Consider the following 21,548-nt stretch of genomic DNA (forward strand, 5'->3'; position numbering starts at 1 on the left):
TTTTTATTGGCTTCATATGAAATGGTTAATAATATAAAAATTTGATTAAAGTTGAACTTTTTTTTGGTTTTTGTTTTTACACTTAAATAATAAAATGGCATAAATGTAGCATAAAATATTACATTATATATATATATATATATATATGTATATATAATAAGCCCTATTTCATTGTTTAAAAATCAATTAAAATATTATAAGAATTTTTACATATATATTATATATATATATATATATATATATATATATATTTTTTTTTTATAATGATGAAAATACTTATGTTCAAGAAAAGGGTTCATTGTAAATTCCAGATGTGGAATTTTCGTAACATTCATAATAGCCATTTAAATAAAACTCTTAAGAATAGATATAATGATGAAAAGATGAGAGATAAATATTTAGATAATATATATAACAATGAAATTAATGTTAATACTATAAATCAAAATATTAAACATAAAAAAATCGATTATCTCAGACAATTAATTTATGACGAAGCAGATGGTAATGACTATTTTTTAAGTGACAACATTTTAGAAGAAATACAAAAAAAAAAAAAAAATAATAATGCTAATTTGAAAAATGAAGAAAAAAAGCAAGATGATAATTTTAAAAATGCAAATAATAATATTGATAATGAAAATACAAAAGAAGAAATGTGTGAATCAAAATATAAACAAGCTATTAGAATATATAATTTATTAAAATTAAATGATAAAACGAATGTATTTGATGAAGATGTGTTTATGAATATAGACAGTAAAATGAATCATGATTTATATGAATTTTCTCAGAAATATATTTTAAATAAGGACATTATAGAAGGTACTAGCACTTCATCATTAGGAATTAATAAAAGTGGTATAATACAAAATAATGATGATAATAATAATAATATTAATAGTAATGATAACAATAATAATAATATCAATATTAATAGTAGTAGTAGTAGTAATAATAATAAAAGGAATTATTACTTTGAATCTTCTGAAGAAATGAAAAGAGATGATTACAACTTACAGGATAATGTACAGAATGACCAAACTAATAATGATATAAATGATGATAAAAATGTAAATGTGAACAATTCTTTTAACGATAATTTAATAAACAATATTTCTGAAGAATGTAATTATGATAAAAATAAAAATTGTAATAATAACTTTATGAATATTACAAATATGAACTTACCCATTTTCAATCCGAATAGTTTTTGTTTAGCTGTCGAAAATTTAACAAACGAAATATGCGAGGATTTGATATTTTTATTTGGCGATATATTAGAAGAAAAAGAAATACCTAAAAAAGGAGAATGTGATCGATTGTATAAATTTGTTACTTCTTTAAGTAATTTTTTTTGTTTAGAGAAAAATGAGGAAGATGTTGAACGATGGATAAATGATGTATATGAAAAGGTAAAAAAAAACTTACCATCTAATCTAAGTAATTTAAATAATAAATATGTAGAAGAATGGTTAAAAGGTCATATAAAACGAGTATTATATAATCAAAAGTATAAAAATAAAACATTATATAAAGAGAAATATTATAACATTGGTAATGATTTTAAATATGATAATTTACAAATAAATAATGATAATATAATGGAGGATATGAAAATCGAATTTTCAACAGATAAATTAACCTTATATTTTAAATCTATTATTGAATTTTTTTTCGGAAAAAAAAACATAAATAAAGATTTAGAAGAACAAATAAATCTGATGTTTATAAATCTAAAAAAAATTGGTTTAGATAATTGGCTACAGATGGATATAAATGATTTTGAAAAATATTTATTAAGAAATAATAATAATAATTTTATTGAAATAACAGATAATGATAAATATGTTTCTTATTTAATGTTAAAATGTGCTAGTAGAAATATAACCGATTTCTATTTTTATGAAGAATTTTCACCATTTTATTTATTTCATGAACAACCAAAAAATTCGATTGAAGAAAGAATTAATACAATACAACAAAATAAACATATATCAGATGAACAATTAAAAAATATTATTTATAACAATAATTCCTCATTAACTATAATAAATAATAACAAAAATAGTAATACATATAATGATATGGATATAGATCTATTTTTACAAAAGGAAAAAAATTATAATATGAATAGATCATTAATTACATATACATATAATGAAAGTACAAATTCATATAATTACAAATATAAGCAAATACCAAATACTATATATGACCAAAATACTAATAAATATATAAGGGAAAAGGATACTATTGACCCTATGCTAAAACTGAACGAAATGCGGTCATCCATATTGGAGGTAAAGCGTATGATGAGCATGACCAAAGGTAAAAATAAAAAATAAATGAAATGAAATATTAAATATATATATATATATATATATATATATATATATATTTATTTATTTATTTATATTTATTTAATATAATCACATATATCTTTTCTTCCATATAACACATTATTACACATCAAAAAAAAAAAAAAAAAAAAAATTTATTCTTTTTACAGATGGACGGGTTTACTACATACGAATTGTTATCATTATAGGAAATGGAAAAGGAGTTTATGGATATGGTGTAGGGTTTGGAAAAAATATAAAAGAAGCGCGGAATAGTGCTCTACTAAATTCTATTAGTAATTTAGATTTTATTGATTTCAATTATAAAAATTGTATACTCAATTTTCCTGTAAGTGGACAAGAATATTCTTCACATGTCAAAATTATACCAAGACCATTAGGAAAAGGTTTAAAAATCAATAGAAAATATTTACCTTTAGCATATATTCTAGGGTTAGATAATGTTAAAATATCATTTAGTGGATCCAATAAATGGATGAGTAGAATTAAAGCATTAAAAAGATGTTTAAATAAAATCGTATCTATTAAAACCTTATGTAAAATGACTGGAAAGAAATATGTTTGTCATTTTGCACCTCATTATTATACTAGCCATTGGCCAGATTATTGGTTTAAAAATATTCTAAATGAATATAAATATAGAATTCAAAAAATACAAAAAAAAAGAAGCATGGTATGTAGAAAAAATTTCAGATCCAATATATCCAAAATACCTGAAGAAGTTGTACCTGATTTTACACCTTATACTTGGAAAACACCTATACAAAAATTTGTAGAGTCTCAAAAATTAAAAAAATATGTAGATAATAATATTTATCGTACAAATGTCTTTTAAAACAAAATTTATTTCAAAGTTAATAATTTTTATGTGTCATTAATTCTTATTTTATTTTATTTTTTTGTATCTACATTTTCCTATATTTCAATAATTCTCTCATTATTTAACAATTTGCCTTTAATTCTGAAAATTACATAATTTTTTTTTTTATTATTTTCGAATATATTTATAAATTTTTTTTTTTAATGAATTTGTATAAACAAAAAAAAAAAAAAAAAAAAAAAAGAAGGAAATGAAAAAAAATTAAATAGATATATGGATAGATGAATAAATAAATAAATAAATAAATAAATATATATAAATATAAACATAGTTAATGTAAAAATATATAAATTCATAAACATATTTATATTAATATATATATATATATATATACTTTTACGATTACATCAATCATTTTATTTTATTACAAATATAAAAACCTTTTTAAAATAAGAAAAAAAAAAAAAAAAAGACTTGATAACAATTAATTCAAAATATAAATATTAACAATAAAATAGGTCTGGAAATTTTAAAAAAGATCCTTTTGTTATAAAATACTATGTGATATAAATATCATCACACAATATATATTATATTATACTTTTACATTTTAATGTTCTTTATTTATTATTAACTGTTTTTCCTCATATATTTTTGGTGTGCTGATATTTATTAAAACGTAAAAACCAATAAAGAGGAAAAAAAATATTAAAAAGACAATCATTAACTGGGATAGAATATTCTAAAAATATATAAATATAAATAAATAAATAAATATATATATATATATATATATATATATATATATGGATTTATGTAATTTATGTAATTTATATAATTTATATATTTAACTTACTGGATTGGTATGGAAAACATTTTTATTATCTTTGGCGTCTTCAATATTATCAAAAAGTTCACTTTCCTTGCACGTTATTATATAGCTAATATAATTTGGATGTTTCTTATAAACTTGTTGTATAATATCTATAAAATATATATATATATATATATTATACATATGTATAAAATAAAACATGTATTATATATAACAATATCATTTTTAACATATCTGCAATTATTTATAATTTTTCTTTTAACCTGGTTGTCCATTGACAGTATATACAAAAATGGAAAAATTAAAGACCTAAAAAAAAAAAAAAAAAAAAAATCATAAATAATAAATATATAAATATATATATATATATATATATATATATATATATAATACAAAATAGTTGGTAACATTTTTGTAAAGTATTCTTCTTTTCTTATCATTATATAAACAATTTATTTCTAATATGATATTGAATATATATACAATATTAATAAAGTTTCTTAATATTCTATATAACTCTTATAAAAATATCTTCATCATATACATATATATTATTCTTCTTTCAACAAACATAAAAATATTTTTATATCCATTTTATTATATTTCATTTTTCATAAACTTACATCATCTGAATTTACATATTCCTCAGTACCCAATTCATCTAAATGGTAAAAAAAAAAAAAAAAAAAAAGTTAAAGATTAATCATATCAACAAAATGTGTTAAATAATTTTACTACACCATTCTTATTAATTATAATAAATAAATATATACATATATATATATATATATATTATACCTAAATATTTTAGGCTTCTTCCTTTAATTAATTCTTTCATAGATGAACAGGTTCCATCTATTGTCACCTTGGAATTCTACAAATCCAGAACAAAAAAAAAAAAAAAAAAGATAAAAATTATAAATTTATATAATTTGTACATATTTATTATTTTTCCATATTTTATAAATTACACTAAAAATGCTTGAATAGACTGTTTTAATATCACTATTGTTCGTCTATAAATGAAAATAAAAATTAGAAATATATTTAAAAAAAAAAAAAAAAAGTCAAATAGTATCCCCCATTTCATCGTTCTTCTTTACTTTGGTATCTAAAAATATGTTAAAAACATTCTGAAGAAAAAAAAAAATAAAATAATAAAATATATAGTTTCACATATATTATTAAAATATAAAAACATACACATATATATACACATAATATATTATATGTTCATATCATTATATATGGGCAAATATATATTTTCAATTGTAATTACCTCAGACAAGTTTAAAACTGAATTAGGATCAAATCCTTGGATATCTTTATTCGAACTGTTATCAAAAGGAGAGAAATTAAAATATGAAAAGTATATATATAAATATATACATATATATATATAATACATACATATATATATAATACATACATATATACATAAAATATACATATATACATAAAACATACATATATACATAAAACATACATATATACATAATACATACATATATACATAATACATACATATATACATAAAACATACATATATACATAATACATACATATATACATATTATTAAACTTTTCATATTTCATAGATCAACATATAAAATAATTATATATATTTATATATTATTATTATAAAAATACTTTTATATTATTTAAAACATACATAAATATATTAAAATATATACAAAAGAACAAAACAAAACCAAAAAAAAACTATATATATTTATCTTTCTAATTATTCTTACTCTACTATTATTATATCACAATGGATATATTTTATGATGAAAACAAGGAAGGTTATAAAAACAAAAAACTTTTTAAACATTTTTATAAAATTAAACAAATAAAAGATATATTATAAGAAAAAAAAAAAAAAAAAATGAAAAACAAATAACTTATTTTATTAAAAACGGCATAATTAAAGGTATCTGTTTTTACAATAATATTTATTTAATATTCAGTCGGTTTAAATTAAGTTAATATATTTATAATATACAAATATTTATTTTCGGAAAAGTGGAAAAAAAAAAAAAAAAAAAAAAAAGGGAACTTCATAAAAAAAAAAAAAAATATATATATATATATAACATTATAAATATAAACATAAGGCTTTATTATGTATTAAAATATATATATATATAATTTTTTTTTTTTTTTTTTTTTTTTTCCCGTGTGCGTATTAAGCATATAATTTAATATACTTAAAATTTTTTCCTTATTTTTTAAAGATTTATTTTGAATATTTTAAAATTTTATATATTTTTTAATATTAAAATAAAAGAAACATATTATATTCATTAAAGGTTTAAAAAAATGATCATTTTTTTATAAAATATGTTAAAAAGAATACATAATATATTTTATATACAATAAATTATATATATAATACATATACATTATAAATATATATATATATATATATTAATAAGTATTAACAAAATAAATATATTTAAAAAAAAAAGATAATTGTATAAAATATATATCATATATTTAGAAACAGATATGATATACAAATTTATAATCCAAAATTAAAAAGAAGAATTTTTTTAAAAATATATATATGTTTAAAAAAAAATAAATAAATAAATTGAATTTATCATTATATATATATATAATATAATATATGTATACATATGTTTAACTCACAACAACAATATTTTATTTATAATAACCTTCTCCTGTTCAGCTTTTAAATTCATTTATTCCCTTTTTAATTATCTGAAAAAATAAAAAAAAATATATATATATATGTAATAATAATAATGATAAAATATGTTTCGTGTATTTTTAAATATATTATATATATCTACATTAAAAATTATATTACGTTGAAAAATATAATGAAAAAAATGGAACAGAGGTAAAACTATATATATATATATATTTTTTTTTTATATTTATTTATAATTTTATATACCGATGAAAAGAGACCATCGAAGTTTTTGGAAGGAGTAAACATTTTATATTCGTCTGAATGTATTATATTTTTATTTTCTAAATTTTTTAATTCATTTATTGGATCACACATATGTATATATTCTAATTCTTTTTTATTATGAAAATAAGACTTTTTATGTTTTTTTTTTTTTTCATTTTCTTGATCGATATAATTTAATATACGATGCATTGTTTGACTATCAATTTCTTTTATATCGATAACACCTGTTTTAATATATGGCTTTAAAATTCTGCTAAATTTCTTTACCCATCCATTACCATCAATTTCTGCACTTGAAGAGATTAATAATAAATATGGTTCACTTTCTTTTCTTAATTTATCAGGTATATAAAAAAAACTTGTTAACACTCTTACTTTTAGTGAACTAGACATATATAAAAATCTTTGTGATATATACTTTATTAAATTTTTATTTAAAAGTTTGGATGCCTGAGATGACGACCAGTTGTTTTTTATACATTCTAAATATTTAATATATTTATCACTTATCTCTTTCATTTTTTCTTCATTTATAATATTGCTCTCTTCTTTTAATTCATTCATATTATTTTTTTCTCCTTCATTTTGTCTTACATTATCTTCGACCTTATCATTTGAACCATTCATATCATAACACCCTTTTATGTTATTTTCATCATCTTCCATTGTATAACTATTAAGTTTTAATTTTTTTTTTTTTTTTTTTTTTTTTTTTTTTTTGTTATTCAATATAATATCATTCCTTTGTATAAGACACCTCTACCTATATATTATAAAGTCTGGTCAAATATATGTGCATATAAATATGATAATGTTATATTGGTATGTTTTTCTTCTCTTATAAATACTATATCCAATGCTTATAATGTGAATCAAATGGGGATTCATCAGATAAAATAATTAATATAATGACACCTTAGTAATATTATATATATAAATGTGTATTTATTTATTTATATATATATATATATATATTTTTTTTTTTTTTTTTTTTTTTTTTTGCCGCAAAATTTTTTTCTAATGCTCCTTTTATATGATTATAATTTATTTATTTCTTATTATATTATATCATATTATGTTATATATAATTTTTTTTTCTTGTTTATACATCTTGCAATTCCCATTCATTTAACTATTATTAATATAAAAAATATACAAATTATCAAATATATTCAAAAAAAGATATATATTATAATAAATGTGTTAATGTGCGTACACATATATATAATATTACTGTTACTGTAATATTAAATTACATAGTTGCAGAAATTTTAAAAAAAAATAACAATAAATAATAAAGTTGGAATATATTGTAAATCATTCAAATTTTTATAAATAATATATAAAATAAATAATGATATATTCATATGGACATTTCATTATATCGAATATTAAACATAAAACAATTTAAACCCCATAGAATTTATCTAAAAACAAAAAGGTACAATATTAAATATACATAACGTCATGAGAAATAACTTCTCATAAGAGAAAAATATATATATATATATATATATATATATATATATTATATATATATACATATACACATAATAATATAAATAAAAGACAAATCTAAAGATTATAAAAAATTTTCAGTGCACTTGAATAAAGATGATAAACATATAAAAGTAAAAAAAAATAAAATAAAATAAAAATAACAATATAATATAATATAATAAACGTTTACATATACACAAAAATATACTATTTATTAATTTCTATTTTATATAAAGTTATAATTCAATTCTTTATAAAAAAAAAAAAAAAAATCGAAGCCTTTAAAATTTCAAGAGTAATATTTGCCTGTGCTTTAATTGTAGAAGGACAAAAAATATGTTACTATATTTTTTTAAATATAAAAAATGTATACCATTATTTTATTTTTATTTTCAATAAAGGACATTCAAAATATATAAATATGTAAATATATATATATATATATATACAAATAGAAGATCATTCAAATATTGTTTAATTTATCTTTTAAAAATATTTAAAAAGACAATTTTTTCATATAAATTTACAATTTATAATTTATAATTTATAATTAACATATTTTATTAAACATATATATTTAAAAGGAGTTTTATACATACAAAATGATTTAAAATAAAAAATAAATATATATAAATAAAATAAGAAAGATAAATGTAAAAAATATGCACATAATATATATATTATTACTAGATAAATATAAAAATAATTTTTTTTTTTTTTTTTTTTAATTTAATTATTTATAAAATTATAATTTGACATACAAATTGATATAAAAAAATATTAAAAATAAATAAATATATAAATACATACATACATACATATATATATATATATATATATATATATATATATATATATATATATGTGATGGTTCAAAAATGTTCCAATGTTGTATCAGTTTTAAGTTTCAATAATTTATCAATTTTACCACATCAAATTTGTACTATATTGTAACAAGAATTATTATTACATTCTGATTTAATAAAGTTATCGTAATTTTCCTGATAATTATCATTACAGTCATTATTCGTTGGGTTAGCATTACTACTAATACTGTTATTACTACTATTACTATTATTATTACTATTATCACTACTATTATTATTATTATTATTATTATTATTATTACTATTATTATTATTGTTATTGTTACTAATTAAAGGAGAATTATTATCACTATATAAAGAATCATTTTTAAATAATTCATCATTGTTTGAGAAAGATTGTCCATTTACATAATTTGCAGAATCACTAAGATAATTATTATTACTATTTTCAGCATAATAAAATTTCTGATGTTTTATAAGAGGAGTTTGGTTAGAAGCAAAATTATCAGCAGTTGTCGAATAATTATTATGTTCTTGATAAAAGAGATTATTCATATAGTTATTATTATTTTTCATATCATCCATAGTATTATTGTTAATATAAAATTCCTCATATGAATTATATATATAATTCATATCTCCTTCATTTCCTTCTAAAATAGAAATATTATTTGTGATCAAACAATCATGGTCTCCATTATTATTATTATTATTATTGTCATTATTATTATTATTTATGCTACTACTATTAACAATATTTTCATTATTTGAATAATTTAAGGCAACATTATTACTGTTATTCGTATTAACAATATTATTATTTTTTGGAATACTATCATCAAGGTTGTTTTTAAGATTTTCCATTGGAATAGCTTCATAAATATTTTCATCAAAATGAATATTTTCTATTTTTTCCTTTTCAACTAATATTTGTTCATAATTATTTATATTGTTATTATGTACTAATAGTTCTTCATCCTCCTCATTTAATTTATGACCTAAATTTTCTTCACTTTCAATATTATTACATGAAACTAGTTTACATTCCATATTTTCATTGATATAATCATGACATATTGTACATACAGTAATAAATTCATTAATTTTACATGTACGTTCATGTAAACATGGTTTTTCTTCACTATCAGAATTGAAATTATAACGAACAAAAATTTCATGTAATTCATTTAATTCGTTATAATCATTCATTTCATTATATTCATTCATTTCATCATATTCATTAATTACATCATATTCATTTACTTGGTTATATACACTCATTTCATTTTTGTTAGGATCAATATGATCTAAGTTTGTTTTAAAAGTCGTGGATATATGACCTTTTATCGTACCACCATTAACATTTTGGATATTCATCATATTTGCATACATACTAAAATTATTACAAAAATTATTTGGAATAACTGAACCATCATGATGATGTTCATTGTTATTTGTAACGAATGATAAATCTTTATAATTTTTTTCATTGTATTCACCAACAACAGTATTATTATTGCTATTGATATTGTTGATATTATTGTTGATATTATTGTTGATATTATTGTTGGTATTATTATTGTTATTATTATTGTTACTATTATTATTAATATTATTATTAATATTATTATTATTATTATTAATATTATTACTATTATTATTATTATCATTACTCTTATTATTATATACTTGTTTGTCATGTATTACATTATTCATTTTGTTTATGATACTAAATTTATTATTTCCCATGTTGTTAAAGTTTTCATTTTGCATAACTGATTTATCTACGTACATATGTGTCATAACATTTTCATACTGGTTGGAAAAATAAGGAGAATTAATTAAAGAGGAACCGTTATCAATTTCAGGTACATAATTTTGCATGTTTTTATTTTTATTATCATCATTAATATTATTGTTTACATTATTAATAGTATTATTTATCAAGTTATTTTTTTCGTTTTCATAATAATTCTTTTGCAATGTTGAGATGTTTTCACTTGTAACATTATCAAAGGTATTACTAATAATATTTTTATCAATTATATTTTTATTACAATTCAATATTACATTATTTGTCATATTTTTTATACTACTAGTTTCTTCCAAAATATTATTATTCCTTTCTAAATTATGTTTTTCCAAAATATTTATATCCTTTGAGATATTAAAAGGATTACTATTATTTGTATTATTTTTTATATTAAAATTAAGTATATTTGAATTCATAAAATTATTATCTCTTAATGTTTTATTTAATGAACTATTATTTTCAACAGCACTCATCTTTTCCAGCATTTCATAATTTGTGTTCATATGTTCACTACTACTAATATTATTATTGTTATTAATAATATTATCATTAATTATAATATTATTGTTTATATCATTTTCGATTATTTTTTTTTCCATATGATTTAAATTCATATCAGCATTTTTATTATCCACATTATTAACACTAATTTGAATATCCATATTATTATTACTAATATTTTCAACATTTGTGTCGTTTATATTACGATTAATATGGTTAATATCGACATTATTAATATCGACATTATTAATATCGACGTTATTAATATCAACCTTATTCATATCAATATTATTCATATCAATATTATTCATATCAATATTATTCATATCAATATTATTCATATCAATATTATTCATATCAATATTATTCATATCAATATTATTCATATCAATATTATTCATATCAATATTATTCATATCAACATTATTCATATCAACATTATTCATATCAACATTATTCATATTTACATTATTCATATTTACATTATTCATATCCATGTTTATATCCATATTAATATCCATATTCATATCCATGTTCATATCCATATTAATATCAATATCCATGTTCATGTCCACGCCCATGTCCATGTCCATATCCATATTAATATCAATATCCAAATTATTAATACCATTTTTCTCAAGAATATTATGATAATATTCATTCTGATATACAACATTTTTATACATCTCATTAGAATATATTTCATTTTCATATATATCATTTGGATAATTATCATAAGTATACATAGTATCTACATATATTTTATTTGGATACAATTCATTTGAATAATTTCCAGTCACATCATTATCATCCAACTTACTTTTTTCTATTTCATCTTTATCTATTACATTCTCAATAAATGTATCAATTAATGTATTGTCATCTAAATTTTCCAATATGGAATTCATTTCCATTTCGCTAATATTATAATTAAATTTTTTGATATTCTCAATTATATATTTCTTTTTATCATAACCTTCTAAAGGTATCAATATTTCATGCTTATCGGAGAATTTTTTATTAACATCTAAATATTCATCTGTAACGTTCATATCATATGACATAACATAATTGTTATTAATTATTTGGAAATTATTATTTGGTAAATAGTTTTCATAAAAGTTTGCATTAGTTTCACCCTCGACATTATTATTATCATTATTAATATTAGCATCATCATTATTATTATTATTAATACTATTAATACTATTAATACTATTAATATTATTAATATCATTATTATTATTAATAATATTATCACTATTGTTAACAATAGTATCGATATTTTTAATGTTATCATCAATATTTATATTATTATTATTATTATCAGTAGTAGTATTATTATTAGTCGTAGTAATTATTGTACATTCTATATTATCATTATTATTAATAAGATCATTTTCATTATAAGTGGAAATATCTCCATGGTTATAGTAATCTTTTCCATAACAATCATAATAATTTGAAACAATGTAATATGAATTTTGATAATATATTTTATTATAATTTTCATTATTAGTTTCATTGTGTTCAGGAATTACGGTAGAACCATCTTCATTGTTATAAAAATCATATGAAGGATTCATATTGATTGATATATTTGTTACCTTTTCAGGACTTTCATTAACGTTATTATTTATATTATCTTCTAATAATAATATGCCATTTCCATTTAACATATTTTTCTCTTCAGATTGACCCGATTTATATAATTGGCTATCTGTTATATTACTATCAGTTATTAATGTTCCAACAATTTCTGAATTTTTAATTTCTTCGTTTATTTTTTCATTCTTTTTCTTTTTTTCATTCTTTTTGTTAAACGTAACTTTTCTGCATTTCTTATTAATGGGTTTGGTATTACTGCATGGTACAATGTCATCATTATTGTTTTTACCTCCCACCACATTATTATTATTATTATTATTATTATTATTATTACTATTATTATTATTATTATTATTATTATCATTTATTACCTTCTGTACTTTCTTATTTTGTTTTCTCCTTTTATCTTTTACAATTGGAACCGTTTCAGGGACATTCGTTTCAATTATCTTATTATTTTCTTTCAAATTATTTATCATATTATATTGATTCAAAATTAGGTCATTTGATTGCGTTACATTATTAGGAATTAAATATGCTTTATTGGAATCTGCCTCATTATTTTGATTATTTTCATAATTTAGATATACATTATTTATATTATTTGTATTATTCACATTATCTATACTACTCATAATATTATTATTATTATTATTATTATTATTTTCATTCGTATTAATTGCTGTATTGTTCATTTTAGTCGTTCTTTTCTTCCTTTTATTTTTCTTGTCATCAATTTTAGTCATGACAGGATCTGTCATTTGTTCCTTTATATCTATTGAAGATATATTATTATTTTTCATATCATTCACTTTTTCATCTTGTTCTTTATTTTTTAAGGATTTATTATTCTTTCTTGTTTTATTAGTACTCTTTTTAGCTGGTTTTACTACATTGTCTTCAACGTTATTTAATATTAATGAGTGTTTAATATAATTATCATTATTATTATCATTATTATTATTATTATTATTATTTAATTCGTCATTAAACTTTTCATTATGATTTATGGAACTATTAATAAACGAATAAGACTCATTATTCTGTTGTTGAATATTTTTAATCATATTGTCCTTATAAATATCATTTGTTTCAATTTGTTGTAGATGTTGATCTTGATCATCTACTTGTTCTCCATCCCTTTCTTCTTCATCATCATCATCACATAATTCATTTGAATTTGCTTTACCTTTCCTTCTTGAATGAATATTATATTTCTTTTGTAATAATTCTGGATTTTTTACTAATCTTAAACATAATAATTTTTTTGACCATTCACTTCTAACCCATGTATTTCCTTCTTTAATTAAAGTTTTCCATCCACATTCACATTTCATTTTTACTTTTGTTCCATCATTATTTAACCATTGACTCATATACATTTTCTGTTGACAAGAATTACAAATTATTAATGGCACAGGTTTTTTCCACCTTGGGCTTCTGACCCAATTATTATTTTTTTTTAAAAAGTTTTTAAAACCACATTTACATAATAATTTCACTTTAGATCCTATATCATCTAACCATGTATGTACCCACATCTTTGAATTACATAATTCACATAATATTTGTGGTGCTTTTCGTTGTTTAATATTTCCTCTTCTTATCCAATAAGAATTAATTCGATCATAATTTCGACTACCACATTCACAAATCATAATAATTTTTGTTTTATATTTATCAAGAAATCTATTCGTAACTAATACTTCTTTACATTTTATACAAAATATATGAGGTGCCTTTGGTTTTAATTCATCTTTTTCATCATAATAACAATTTATAATTTGTTTCCAATCTGAATCATCTTTAATATATTGTAAATAACCACATAAACAATAAAACGTTATTTTAAAATAATTTTCTAACGATTTATTTTCTTTTACTAAATCTTTATATAATTTTATATCAATATAATTATTATTTGTCATCTGTTCACAAATATTCATATAACAATAATTATTATTCTGATAATTTGATCGTTCCATATTATTATTATTATCTAAATTATTATTCGTAGTATTATTACTTTTACCTTCTTTTAAAGCATCCTTATCTAATCCATCATTTTTTCCTCCAAAAAAATTAAACATTTCAACCCTCTTACATATTTGAATTTTATAAGCATAAAGACAATTAGAACATATTGTATTATTTTTCTTTATAATTTTTGTATTATCAGATAATTTTTCAATAACATTTTCGTTACTATATTTTGTTTCATTTAAATTTTGTACTTCATTTTTTTCACCATTTAAATTTTGTACATTTTTTTCATCATTTAAATTGTGTACATCATTTTTTTCATCATTTAAATTGTGTACATCATTTTTTTCATCATTTAAATTGTGTACTTCATTTTTTTCATCATTTAAATTTTGTATATTATTACTTTTTGTTTCATTTTCCTTCGAATTTCCCAATAATAAATCAATTGAATTTTCATCTTCTATAGATGGCAAATTAATATCATTAACACTTGAAAAAATATCAATCGCATTATATATCTCCTTATTTTTATTAAAAAAATCTTCTAAACAAATTTTTATTCTAACTTTTTTTTCTCCATTATTTTCAGTTTTACTCTTAGGAACTTTACTACTATTAGTCTTCGTCGGATTTTTCTTTGTTTTCCTTTTTGATTTTACTTCATCATTTTGTTCAGTTTTAGTATTTAATGATATATCACATTTAATATTTGATAAATAATCTTTATCATTTGATATGCTTTTATTTGTATTATGATTATCATGATTTTCATTGGTAATACAATTTTCTGAATTACCATTTATTACATTCATATTTATATTATTATTATTATTATTATTACATATTGTTGATATATCATTATATAATATGTTATTATTTATATTTTCATTTTTCACTTGTATATTATTCGAAAATCTATAATTTGTATTTGATTTATTTATATTATCATTAAAAGTTATATTCCCAGTATTATTTTCTTGAACATTTTGTGTAATCATTATTCCCATATGAGAATTAATATTATTGTCATCACATTTTTTATTTCTTTTTAAAGTATTTTTATTTTTACTTTTATTTCTCTTCTTTGCTACATTTTCATCATGTATCTCTTCTTCATAAAAATAGTCATCATCTTTTTTATTTTTTCCTTTTCTACCTCTTAAGTTTCTTCTAATACCTTTTCCTTTTCCCTTAACGTTATTTGGTTCTTCGCTATGATCGATTGTTTGATTATTGTTTTTTCCCACGCACTCATTGTGTTCAATATTATGGTTCGACATAAAAGTAAAATGGTTACTATTGTTGTTACTATAATTGTTACTGTTACTACTATTACAAATATTAATATTATTAATATTATTACTATTATTACTATTATTATTATTATTTTTTTTGTTTTCATATACGCAGGTCATATTTTCAACAGGCTCCTCTTTTATATTACAATTAGCAGTAATTATATTATTATTATTATTATCCATTTTACCATCAGATAATTCACATTTTACCATAACTCCATTATATGTTAATCCATTTAATGATATATTAGGAGTATGATTATATTGAACATTTTCTAAATAATCCGTTTCACAATTTTGTTTATCAATTAATATTGCACTGTTCCCACTACTATAATCTGTTACGGTATAATCCATTTGATTGTTATTATTTATTTTATTTATACATGATAAATCCAGGTTATTATTACATTTATTGTTTAACGTTTGTACACTTTTTAACTTTTTAATTTTTTTTCTCCCATTCATGGTATTACTAATATTATTATTATTACTACTAATAATAATATTATTATTATCAATACTATTGTTATTATTATTAATACTATTGTTATTATTATCAATACTATTGTTATTATTATCAATACTATTGTTATTATTATCAATACTATTGTTATTATTATCAATACTATTGTTATTATTATCGTTACTATTATTATTATTATTTATATTTATTTTTTCATAATTAACATTAGTATCAGCATTTTCTTCCATCTTAAAATTTACATTTTTTTTCCTTCCTGGGCCAACCTTTCGGTTTACACCTTTCTGGGTTTTCCCATTATCACCACAGATTTCATCATTATTAACACACATGTCATTTGTATCACTTTGTTGATTTCTTGTCTTTGTATTTCTTTTCACACCCTTAACATTTGTTGAGTTATTTTTTTTCTTTGGAATTATTAACATTGCATTATTTTCAATATTACGATTATTCTCCATGTTGTTACCATTACTATTATCTTTCTGATTTAATAATACTAATAATAGATTATTATCATTATCAGTATATTTATTATGAACATTTAAATTATTATTATTATTATTATTATTATTATTACTATCAGCATCTTCTTGTTGCTCCACTTTCAAATGTATCATATTTTTATCGTTAATATCATTTGAGTTATTTACAACCTGATTATTTAATATATCATTAGAATGGTTTTCATTCTTCTGACCTTCATTTATATTATTATCATCTTGCATAGCATAAGAGTCATTTTCCAAATGTTCATTTTTTGGGGATTTTCTTTTTCTTTTTAATGATCTTCTCATTTTTAGAATTTTCTTATTTTTTTTTTCAAAATATAAAACTGTTTTATATAATTCATCGTTTTCATTTATTGTAGTAAATTCAGATTTATTATTTAAAATCATATTTTTAAATTCTCTTTTTTTTACTTGCATTTCTTCCATTTCAGTATCATAATCATCATTTTTAAAAGGAATCTTTTTATCATGATTACTATTATTATTTGGACAATCTGTATTAACATCATTAACATAATTTGTACAGCTGTTGTTATTTGAAATAATTTTTACCTTGTCAATATTATTTTTTCCAATTTTTTGATTGGTTATATTAGTTTTTGGTTCATCGCTAGCTATACTATTACTGCGCCTATCATTATTATTAATACTATTCATATTATTATTATGAATATTATTAATGTTATAAACATTATTTATATTATGAATATTATGGCCCAGATGACAATTATTACCATCATCAACATTACTATTATTATTATTATTATTATTATTATTATTATTGTTGTTGTTGTTATTATTCTCTATAGTGTTATATATTGTCGTACTACCATTGTAATCTCCATCCCTTTTAAAATCTTCAGTGATATTTAAATTATTTACATTCATTGAAGAATGATGATACAAATTCATGTTATTTTTATTTTTCTCATTAATTACAAATGAATTATTATAATAATCGGTTAGTTCGTACATTTTATTATCACATAAATTATTTTCCATATAATTCAAAGGGTTTACATTTAGTGTTAAATAATTAGAGTCATATAACTTATTATTTACATCACATATATTCTCATCATTTGAAGAATTACTATTAATTGTATAAGTAAGATTTATATCATTTGATAGATTATTCCTTAATCCATTTTCATACATATTATTACTATTATTATAAATACTTTTATCTTGTACTTCATTTGTTATATTATTTATTGTATAATTGGAATGAAAAAATGTATCCTTGTTATCATTTAATAATGATGAGCATTCACTATTATTATTATAATAATAAAAATTATTATTATTATTATTATTATTATTATTATTATTATTATTATTATCATTATTATTACTTTTATTATTATTATTACTTTGATTATCACCCGGTAGATTATTTGTGCTGCTTATTTCATTTGTGTAACTTCCTTCTATTCTGTCTTCATTTACAATATCATCATCATACAATAATTGGTGTTCACTCATTGTATTATTTTCAATTAAATTTAAATAATTATTTTTTGGATTATCTATATATGTATGATAATTATTTATCATGTTATTCACATTTATATTATTTTTGGGTATATATAACATTTCTTTATTATCTGCATATAATGTATCATTATTTATATTATCTTTTTCACTACTAGTTGATTGTATATAAGTTAAATATTCAACTCGATTTATAGTACTTAAATTATTTATTTCATTAATATCGGATCTAATGTTTTTATTAAAACTTTTATTTAGGTCTATATAATTTTCATCTGTATGATTTGTTAATATATTATCTTTTTCTATCATTGTCTCCATTTCACAATTCATGTCTGGATCTTCAATAATAATATCATATTTATTTATACAATAATCCAAATTATTACTACTAGAATTGTCATATTTGTTTTTATTATCAATATTGTTAATGATATTTGTATTTTTATTATTTATATTATTTGTTTCATCATAATATTGGCCACTTGTAGTATATTCCATTATATCTTTTTCATGTTCACAATTTGATAAAAATAAACTATTCTTATTATTATTGTCATCATTATTATTATTTAATAAAACATTTTTTGTTACATCGTCAATTATTAAATCATTTTTATCCATAGATGTATCCATATTCATTTTAAAAAATTTATTATCATTACTTTCATTATATAATGATACACCATCAGATATATCTGAATGTGATGCATCATATGTTAAATACATTTCTTTCATATTCCTATCTTTTATGTTATATTTTTTATTTTTGTTATTTTTTTTCACATTCAACTTATATTTTTCATGCATATTTCTTTTCTTATTTAATATTATATTCTCTTTTTCTTTATCATTTTTCTTCATCCTACAATTTTTTTTTTTTTTTTCACTCATATTATTTATAGAATATGTATAATAATATTTGTGATAATTCAAATTTGTTGTATTTATAAATTTGGCATTCTTATATTTCCTAGTACTATTATTCTTTAAAATTCTCCTCTCATATTCTTTATTTCTATTATTATAAAGCAAAAAAATATCCTTTCTTCTCTCTTTTCCTAAGTAATGTTCTCTACTTTGTTTTTCGTTTTTCTTATCCTTCTGCAATATATTCATATTTATAGCATCCTCTTTTTTTTTTTTTTTTTTTAAATGGGTGTGCGTTGTGGAATGAAAAAAAAGAAAAAAAAAAAAAAAAAAAGGAAATCGAAAATTAAACTAATAAAACGAATAAAAAAAAAAAGGAGAGAATAAAAAAGAAATGAAAAAAAGAAAATATTATATAGGCATCAATTCATTGATAAAGGACAAAACGTTTTAAAACTACATTGGTACACAATAAAAAAAAAAAATAAAAAAATAAATAACATATATATAAAATAAATTACTTCTTTTATAATTTATAATTTTTTTAACGTGTTTAATAATAATTATATAAAACTTATATAATATATATATATATATATATATATATATATAGATATATACATACATATTTATATACTTATATACATACATAAATACTTATTAAACAAACATCAAAATGAAAAAAATGAAACGTTAGATAACATATTGTATGTTGTCATATATATAAATAAATATACACCACTGTATAGTTAAAATATATAAATTCAAAAAATACATTAAAAAAATAATTAAAATATATATATATAAATAAATATTTATGCAATTCAATAATTTATTTATATAGGTAGCTAAAAAAAAAAAAAAAAAAAAAAAGTTCACATTGAACTTTTTAGTTTAGGTATTTACAAAATGGTATAAATTTTTACAATTTATATTTATCTCTTCTTTTTTTTTTTTTTTTTATAACTCCTTTTTTATTTTATAGATACATTATGACATATATATATATATATATATATATATAATTATATATGTATATTATTTACTTTAAATATAAGAAACTAATTAAAATATATTATATAATGTAAAAAATAATAATAAAATAATAAAATGTATATAAAAAAACATAACAAAAGTATAAATAAATATATAGTATTTATATATTATATATAAACATATGTAATATAAACTTATTAATCATCTTTTTAAAAACTATTAAAAACACAAAGAAAAAGGAACATATAATTATATGTAGATAAATATTGATATATAACATATAATATTATACAAACAATAAATAAAGAAACAAAAAGGTAAAATGCAATTTTATTTTCATTATTTTATCACATCATAATATTTTTTTTTATAATAACAAACTTTCTTACAATTTTATATGTATATATAAATATATATATATATATATACATATAATATATTTTGTACATTATTTTTATACATATAAATCTATATATATATACATATATATATATATATATATATATATATATATGATTATATAAATATAGGTATAATAATATAACTATATACATCTGTACATAATACATAGATAAAGCAATATATGTATATAATCTAACATATTAATTAAATAAATTTATAAATATATAGGCTTCATTTTTTTTTTTTTCAAGAGCAGAAAAAAAAAAAAAAAATTTTCATTAAATGTGAAACT

At 18.5% G+C, this 21,548-nt stretch overlaps 4 protein-coding genes across 4 annotated transcripts; 1 reads left to right on the forward strand and 3 right to left on the reverse strand.

The window, feature by feature from the left end:
• Positions 1 to 263: 263 nt before the first annotated feature.
• PF3D7_0713600 (mitochondrial ribosomal protein S5 precursor, putative) lies at positions 264 to 3,198 on the forward strand (the record flags this gene model as incomplete). The annotated part of the gene is made up of 2 exons (XM_024473131.1): positions 264 to 2,331; positions 2,513 to 3,198. The coding sequence occupies 2 exons, from the start codon at positions 264 to 266 to the stop codon at positions 3,196 to 3,198; spliced, it is 2,754 nt and encodes a 917-aa protein (XP_024329040.1).
• A 595-nt stretch (positions 3,199 to 3,793) lies between these two features.
• Positions 3,794 to 5,852, reverse strand: PF3D7_0713700 (conserved Plasmodium protein, unknown function; the record flags this gene model as incomplete). The annotated part of the gene is made up of 9 exons (XM_002808728.1): positions 3,794 to 3,925; positions 4,040 to 4,167; positions 4,282 to 4,327; positions 4,642 to 4,679; positions 4,817 to 4,892; positions 4,990 to 5,034; positions 5,122 to 5,151; positions 5,298 to 5,352; positions 5,773 to 5,852. 9 exons carry the CDS (start codon positions 5,850 to 5,852, stop codon positions 3,794 to 3,796), a joined length of 630 nt encoding a protein of 209 aa, XP_002808774.1.
• Positions 5,853 to 6,709: 857 nt separating this feature from the next.
• PF3D7_0713800 (negative elongation factor A, putative) lies at positions 6,710 to 7,631 on the reverse strand (the record flags this gene model as incomplete). The annotated part of the gene is made up of 2 exons (XM_001349008.1): positions 6,710 to 6,745; positions 6,945 to 7,631. The coding sequence occupies 2 exons, from the start codon at positions 7,629 to 7,631 to the stop codon at positions 6,710 to 6,712; spliced, it is 723 nt and encodes a 240-aa protein (XP_001349044.1).
• A 1,766-nt stretch (positions 7,632 to 9,397) lies between these two features.
• On the reverse strand, positions 9,398 to 20,107 carry PF3D7_0713900 (conserved Plasmodium protein, unknown function; the record flags this gene model as incomplete). The annotated part of the gene is made up of 1 exon (XM_002808729.1): positions 9,398 to 20,107. One exon carries the CDS (start codon positions 20,105 to 20,107, stop codon positions 9,398 to 9,400), a length of 10,710 nt encoding a protein of 3,569 aa, XP_002808775.1.
• Positions 20,108 to 21,548: the final 1,441 nt, after the last annotated feature.

This window comes from Plasmodium falciparum (genome assembly GCF_000002765.6).
Source record: "Plasmodium falciparum 3D7 genome assembly, chromosome: 7".
NCBI lineage: Eukaryota > Apicomplexa > Aconoidasida > Haemosporida > Plasmodiidae > Plasmodium > Plasmodium falciparum.